Source organism: Melitaea cinxia, chromosome 20 (genome assembly GCF_905220565.1).
Source record: "Melitaea cinxia chromosome 20, ilMelCinx1.1, whole genome shotgun sequence".
Classification (NCBI taxonomy): domain Eukaryota; kingdom Metazoa; phylum Arthropoda; class Insecta; order Lepidoptera; family Nymphalidae; genus Melitaea; species Melitaea cinxia.
The window spans coordinates 9,706,527-9,714,995 of record NC_059413.1 but is presented as its reverse complement, the minus strand read 5'-3'; the positions used below and the strand labels follow the sequence as shown (position 1 = coordinate 9,714,995).

General features: G+C 31.1%; 1 protein-coding gene across 1 annotated transcript; it reads right to left on the bottom strand.

Annotated features, from left to right (window-relative positions):
- Nucleotides 1–2,739: 2,739 nt before the first annotated feature.
- LOC123663734 lies at nt 2,740–8,469 on the bottom strand (the record flags this gene model as incomplete). Its single annotated transcript, XM_045598400.1, has 12 exons — nt 2,740–2,921; nt 3,135–3,268; nt 3,674–3,815; nt 3,889–4,055; nt 4,261–4,542; nt 4,633–4,879; nt 5,600–5,727; nt 5,837–5,975; nt 6,406–6,602; nt 7,305–7,482; nt 8,086–8,354; nt 8,445–8,469. Coding segments are annotated over 12 exons (2,016 nt in total), but the record flags the coding sequence as incomplete, so codon positions are not given.

The window sequence follows — 8,469 nt, the reverse complement described above, 5'->3', positions numbered from 1 at the left end:
ATATAAAAGAAATATATTTCTAAACTAAAAGTAGCTTAAGTTACTCCTTACTACAACAGCTAACTCTGCCAGTGAAAGTCCCGTCAAAATTGATGCAGCCGTTTCAGAGATTAGCCGGAACAAACAGACAGACAGATAGACAGACAGTCAGACAAAAATTGTAAAAAATAGTATATGTACCGTGTGTACATCCATATGCATTTAGTATAAAGCAACCGCTTTTTAATATTACAAACAGACATGTCAATTTTATTTATTTTTTGTATTTGTATAGATGTTAAATATCATGACAAACTAAACGTGCAGGTGTTCTTCAATATAAGACCAATGTTGAATTTTACAAGATTGAACACTTAAAACGTTGCAAATAAATCTACACGTTCCGAGTGAAATATTCGAATATAAACTAAAACTTCTAATACACAGAAACAGCTAGCGGTATAAAAACATTCCTTTTGCTTCAAAGTTTCTTCTCCTATTGCCATTCCATCTTCATTGTTCAGAAGTGCAACACTTATAATCTTTTAGAATAACAGTTTTATAATATTTGTAGATGTTAGTATTGGGTTACGACTGTTTAACCAAAAAAGACTTGTTGCATACTTTACTTCATGGAGTCGGGTTAAAAGATGAAGTTACTCATCCTCATCGCGACAAGTATATTCGTGTTCAATGGAATAACATTCAACCTGGTGGGTATATTTACAACTGAGTTAAAGATCAAGGTTTCATAGCAATTTTGTACTGTGATACTTTTTCTAGTTATACCTAATTGCTAGCACTAAAATAGGTGGATAAGAGTGCAGCCATATATGCCTCAAGTGTAGTAAATTAAATTCACATAGGATGTACGAGTACATACTACAGTAGCATACTTTTCAAGTTTACCATAGTCATTATAATGAAACAACTTTAAAAACCGACATGTTTACTATAGTCGTTTCATCCGACATCCAACATTAGGATGTATGAAATTTTTGATGTTTATTTCTTGATCAGGCAAAAACTACTAACGCAAATGATATGAAATTTTGGTATGCTGATATTTGAAGTTGTTGTATAAACATTGTAATCTAAAAAGTTTCACGAGATCTGAGGTTGTGTTGGACATAGGATACAGGAACATAGCAGCACATATAAAAAATCTATTTAGTTTTCTTGTATAATAATATGTCAGAAAAAAATAACAATGTATCTATATATAAAGCATAGAATAAGAAAACACTGTTCTTTACGCATTCAACTGTCACATTTGACCTGCGACAAAATCAAGGTATTCTTTTTTGCTAAGGATATCGTCATCTTTATCGTAAACAATTAGAGGAGCATGCTAAAAATATAGTGGAATATGACCCGTTGAGCGTTATGCAATTTCATGATCATGCTTTTAGTATGAACGGAAGAGCAACTATAGCACCTTTGGTTAGTTTATTAAAATACTCTCTTTTTTTGTACTTAGATTTCTTCTCTTTCTCTTGTTTTATTATTTATTCTGATTTGGGTTGATGAGTTCACGCCATCTTTGGCGTGAATTTGTGGAGGCCTATGTCCAGTAGTGGACTGCGAAAAGCTGATGTGATGATGATGATGTAATGATGATTTGGGTTTTCTCAGGGGGTTTGGTTACCTTACTTGTCACGGGAAGGTAACGCTAATGGTTGATATGATTCCTTACCTTGGATACTCCAGATTTGATGAGCAAGAATTTATCCATCGCAACTTATGACGACGCAATAGTTGTGTCGGTTATTAGGCAAAATGTTAATGTTTTGCATTTGAAGATATTGCGACATTAGTTTGACAATTTCTTTTTTAGTTTTAAAGTATTTTGTCTACAAAGTGATTTCTAAATCAAGTTTTTTACTTATTTGATTTTCAACGGATTTGATTTTCAAATTTATTACTTTCTATTTTTATTATTCTATTACGTACTCTTTCCTAAATAAACCATATTTTACATATTCAAGATTAGAATTTACTTTATTACATTTAAGGAACCTGGGTTATTAATTCACCCATCGGACAGTTTGTCCCAACTCGATAGAATGCGTTTACGATTATATTTTGGAAATGAATGTCATAAGAGGAAAGTTTATGATATATTAAATTCGTGCAAGTCGAATTCAGATAGAAATAACTTTCAAGTTCTGTCTACTAAAGTATATGTTGATCAGCTCAGTGCCAGCTCAGAACAATATTTATAACGTTGTATAGACGAATATATTTGTACACTCCAAAGTATTAATTTGTCTAAATTAATGAAATAAAGAAATTTAAACAATTACAAACCATTTTTTAATTATAGACTAGTTAAGCGTATAAAAGTAGTAGTTTTAAGTATTTGTTGAATTACAAGTTTTTCGTGTGTAGTAGAATTCTGGAAGAGGTGTGAGGTTACATTTTTTACAAGAACTAGTAACATAGATATAAGTTATTCTGTTATTTTGTACTAACACTTTTATCGATCCAAGTTGTCCAAAATAAACTATCTTTAGTTTTTTTACCTTAACATTGTAAACACCTAATCACTAATGTACTTAAGTTTAATGTGTTCAAAGCTGTTCAAGTTTACTGAAACTGACTAATAGAAAACTCTTTATTCTTTACTTTTACAATATTTGCTCAAAGTAGTTACAGGATTTAGGCATTCAATAATTTTTTTGTACTCAAAAAAAGAAAAAATCAATTGACGATAGTCTATTTCTTTGTATGTTATCTCCGACGATTCAAACAAAAATATTAAATTCCACACTATATTTCATACAGTCAAGACTTTAAGATACTTTTTAATATTTTTACTATATGAATTTGAATTATTCGCTTATCTTTGCATTGTCACATTGTTCTTTATAAATGCGATTTATCTTCTGTACATCCGCCCAACTGAGTCCCTGCCAATTGCCCATGGTCCAACCATCATTCTGAAAGATTAAAAAAACAAAAGGTATATGAACTGCTAAAACAGCTCAGAATAGAAATAGTTTCAATACAATTTCTTAAACATATATTGCTATGGTGAATCTCAATATAGCCATTATAATTGAAAATGTGTGTCTTTATCCATCCACATACCGAACTACAAGCAATAAACAAACTACAAGAAAATAATTAATATCTGTATAAAAAAAGCTAACCCAAACAGGATACATCGTATTTGTAACACCATCCTTGATCTGCATCCAGGGATAATGCATAACGCTTTGATAATCATAGGCGAACCCTGCCGTTGCTGCAGGCGGTAGAGTCTTTTGCATTTCTTTTTGTATTTCTGTTCACAAATAAGAATATTCTAGTTAAATACATGTATATACATGGTACAATATGTACATGGATAGAAAATGTGTTGTAAAAGAATAGCATCGAGGGAAATGTTTTATTAGAATGGTTCTTTACACTTTCGAAATATTTTATCTAAAATTGGAGGAAAAATTAAGTCGCTAGTAATAATTTTCTCGTTTCAATTGATGCTAAAAATATGTAGTTGTTATTGCACAATTAAAAAATATTTTAATACATTTTCCTAATGGGCTGATACATGTTTATGTATATTTGTTACGTTTAATTAAATAATGCACTAATAAATTGGCATGACAGATTAATTTACATAATTGAGTGTAGTTAGTAAGTGTTTATAGTTTCCTGCACGTAACTAGTTATAATAAAATTATCGTACCTGGACTCATATTATCCCAATTAATATACAAATATTTGTCTCGGTCGTACATGTTATGCTGGTGGTCTAATCCCAGTATATGGACAAAAAGATGGAGTAAGTCATTTACAGAGTTGAAACAATCTGTGCTAATGGTAAAGATCTGCAAAAAATAAGTAGTTGTACAATTATTTGACATGTAAAGAATTATTCGAAACATTACGAATAACAAATACCTTGGTTCCATTTGGCCTGCCAGAAGGTGGACATTTGCAACCTGGTTCTGTTGAACGTTTTAAGATGATTACATTTTCAGCGTGTCGTCTCGAGGACGATTGAGGAAGAGGTATTTTAACTTTCTTAACATTTTCTTTTAAGCCTTCTGCAACTTGCAACAGTTTTACTTAAATAATGACATTTTATTTCTACAAAAAAAAGTGCGTATAAATGAAAAGACAATACTTTCATTAGAGTTAACTTACTTCCCTTTGATTTGTCTTGCTTTAATTTAGAACGTACTAAAATTTTTGTTTTGCCATGTCTTCTTGTGTCAGATTCATCACCGTTTTGAGGTTCAGAGGACAACGTAGTATATTTTGGTATTATACCATCATCAGGTTCATTTTCCAAGTCTGTATTAGCAAATTTAGGAGTATCATCATCATTAGTTAATTTCATATTTTCCTTTTCTACATTCACATCAGTAAGTGGAATATTTTCTTTTATGTATATGAGTTTTTGACCCTTAGTAGATTCATCAACATCGTTGTCGACTTCATCATCAACTTCGTTGTTATCTCTATCTTCTGTATTAATATCTCTAAATTCAATACAAGTTTCTTTCTGGATGTGATTAATTGCTGCTTTTATATTTTCTCTTTCTTCTGCAGCTACATTGAAAAATACATACTTATACGCATAAATATATGAATATTTTTATTAAAAAAAATATTTAAAGTTTAGTATATTGCAAAACTTACTGAATTCTGTTTCATCTTTAAACTTAAAATTTATGATTCCATAAGGCCATATTCTGTCCTTGAAGTATTGTTTTATTTCTTCTTCAGTCAAAGTTTTCGTTTCTTTGTAGTTTGCTTCTGAGGCAGATTTACATGTCTTGAATAAGTAGTTTATATTCCTTTGTACACATACTTCTCCGTATATCATGCGGATTTTTTCTACATCCAATTCACTGAAACCGTCTCGTTGACCGATTTTTGTACCTGACTATTAATAATTTAATATATTAAAGGGTAAACTTATTATAAATATATAATTTTCAATTACTCGATTTTCTTTTATCACACCATTTAATAGAGTTGTTAATAAGGAAAAATATCAGGGAAATAATGACACATTGTAGACTAACGGAAAAAAATCTTTATATCAATTTAGCTGTAATTTAGCTGTTTAAATGATTAGTTCGACCTCAAGCAAGAATTCATTTTGCATTTATGATTAAGAATTAATTACATCATTTCAGCCTTTCGCAGTCCACTGTTGGACATAGGCCTCCAAAAGTTCGCCCCAAAAATGGCGGGAACTCATATGTGTTGCCCATAGTCACCACGCTGGGCAGGCAGGTTGGAGACCGCAGGGCTGGCTTTGTCGCACCGAAGATAGTCTAGAAGCCCGTCTTCAGCCTGTATATTTCAAAGCCATCAGTTGGATGGTTATCCTGCCATCGGTCGGCTTTTAAGTTCCAATGTCGTAGTGGAACTGTGTTATCCTTTAGTCGCCTCTTACGACACCCACGGGAAGGGATGGCTATATTTATTATTCTGCTGTCTGGTTACTGCCGTAACCACACAACAGAGAGAATTAAGAATTACCTATAGTTACTATAACTACAAAATTCATAATATTCTTTTTTTAAATGTGGAAGGATCGCAAGGCTATCCTTACACAATTGAAAAACACAACCTAAACAATTATTATGTTTGTTACCTCTGTCACTATGGTCACTTGTCCATTTTTAGAAAATGCTCGAGGTGGATAGTGAAGAACGCTGTTATAGTCATAGGGAAGGTTGGATAGATAATCCTCTTTCCCGACATCAAAATATTTCTTGTAGCCTAAAACAGACAAAATTAATAAGCAATCGTTACGAAGAGATCTATAAATTATTTTAACCCTTGTTTAACAATATATAATAATCATATAAATATAACATAATGAACGTACCAGGTTTAATATTTTCCCACATTATAGTAATGTAACGATCTCTGTCAGGACGTGTATGTTCATGAGAAAAACCCAAAATGTGCATTATCTCGTGTGTAATTTCTCCTTGAGATAGACAATCATAGCCAAATACAACCACCTGCGAATAGGTTTGCGTTATAAAAACATTAGAATAAAATGTAACAAGCAGCGATCTATTCTATTAGCGTGCAGCTAAAGATTTTTCTTTTCTGTTTACAGGACTAATATACTTATGACACAAAAAAGGGTTTGTGAAACATATATTGCATATATTGGGAATAGTTATTGGCGATCGATAGAAGAGAAGTATTTAATTAGTTAATTAATAATTGATGAAAGCGCGTGGGTTCTCCATTAATTGAGAAATTTTAATGAATTTTAATCTGATAGAGTCGAGTTATCATTCTTTTAAACAGTATCAGAAAGAACAGAGCGCTTTAGTTCGATCGGATGCATGATATTCTTAAAAACTAAATTTGATGATGTATGAGTGACAGTAATTACTTGACGTTAAATGAAGCACTTTGGTTTTCAGCTGCTGTTTTTACCTGGACTCCAGAATTGGGTTTACGTTCATTTGTATGGACGCACTGTCGTATACCAGACGGATTTGTGATGTAGAGCCATTCAACATTTTGCATGGACTTCTTATCTGTTGGTTTCTCCCGAAGCCGCTGAAGGCGGATACATGTTGTCTTTTCAATATAATCAAAAGCCTTAAGAATTATTCCTACTAAAAACGAGTCTGAAAAAATTCCAACTAATGTGAATTTTTCGAATTACAACTACAAACTAAAAAGGTTAAAAGTAAGAAGATTTTTGACTTAACAAATCTGTTAGTGTTCAAAAATAAAGTTAAAGGAGAAAAGAGACGTAGAGATTAACACACATAGAATTTAGATTAAACAAACAGGTGTTCTTTTTGAAACGAAGTTCCTTACGACCGGCTTGACATTTGGCTGGGCGAGCTAACTGCAAAATATGTGATACTAAAACCGTAAGAAAAATATATAAACGACTGTATAATATGACGTTTGTAAAACTAAAATATTACTAGTAAACTTTTTTAAAATTATTTATGTAATTTTATACTGTCGACAAAAATAAATAAAGACATATGTTTTTTTATTTCACTTAATAGTTTGAATTATTATTATTATTTTGTTTGATTTATTTTATTTTACGGTATTTGTTATTTTCTTAAATACTAAATTTCCTAAATACTTTTATGTACTTAATTAAAAACCAATCAACAAAATTCAAAACTAGAGAAAATCAAGAACTAGAAAATATATATAAAATTACACATCTTTCTTTCAAATTGTGTTTTTTTTTAATACTATCCGAAGGAACTTCGTTCCTACCCGGTGTCCCATGACACCACATTTTTTTTAAATTAGAATTAGTAAAAGTTAATAATTAAATGCGATGTTATATCAAAACCTACCATACGTTCTAGAATCGATAAAAAAAGGCACGATGCCATCACTCCATTTTTTAATCCATGGTATTTTAATCAGATGCGGCTGTGAAAGGACTTTTTCCTGTTCATTTTTATGCTCCACAGATCCCTGTAATTGCGCTGGTGCAAAATTGTATCTTCGATTTACATTTTCGGTAGAATTCTGTAAGATTAATTATTACATACTCTAAAAGTCACGTCCATTTCAACAAGTATTGTTTGAAAATGGTCCCTGAATACATAGGGATATGATTTATACGCTATTTATCATTGTTGCTGTTATGTAGTAACGAGTATGAGTTTACTATATCATAATAAAAAAATAGCTATAGCATGTATCGAGATTACGATTGTATATTCCAGTATAGCACATAGGGGTTATTATACCTACGTTAAATGTCTTATGCAGTGCTAAAAAAGACTTATAGTTTTCGGGCTTCATATGTGTACCGTTTCGTCAAAAAATCTGTTGATTTCATTGAATTAAATGTGTCTGGTACAGTAAAAAAAACTGTACGCTATTGTAAAGTTTTTTTTTTAAAGATAAGTATTACGAAAATATATTTATTACATTATAATAGCTGTGGTTTACATTCATTTGAACGGCTGATAGTTAGAAGTGCCCGTGGTTAGCGTGTCGATACACCGTTACATTACTGTTCGTATTTACTCTTGTTAATTATGTTATTTATGTGCCATGCCACTTCGTTAGCGACTATTTGACAGATTCCTTAGCTTCATCAATATCAATAAAAATGAAAATTACTTTTTCTTTACTCACATCAATTAATACTCTTCGTCGGTAAGCCACTGTAGTCGAATCTAAATCATCGTACAGTTTGTCAACGATTTGTTCTACTCTTACCAAATCTTCTTGTTTCAGATTTGTATTTCCTAGTTCATTGTTATTTACGTTTCTTTTATTTCTATACCTCAAATTCTTTTCAGCATTCAGACCGCGTTTGTTTTCTTCGTTGAAAATGCGACATATTTCTAGTGTATCTTGTCGTTTTCTTTCGATAAGTTTGCTGTCGACTTTTTTTATTATAAAATTAACTTTCAATAACTAATTACAAAAAAGATTTAACGATTAAAACTAAAGTTGTATTCATTAACATAACTTACTCCTTTGAACACTTAACCTTGGAAT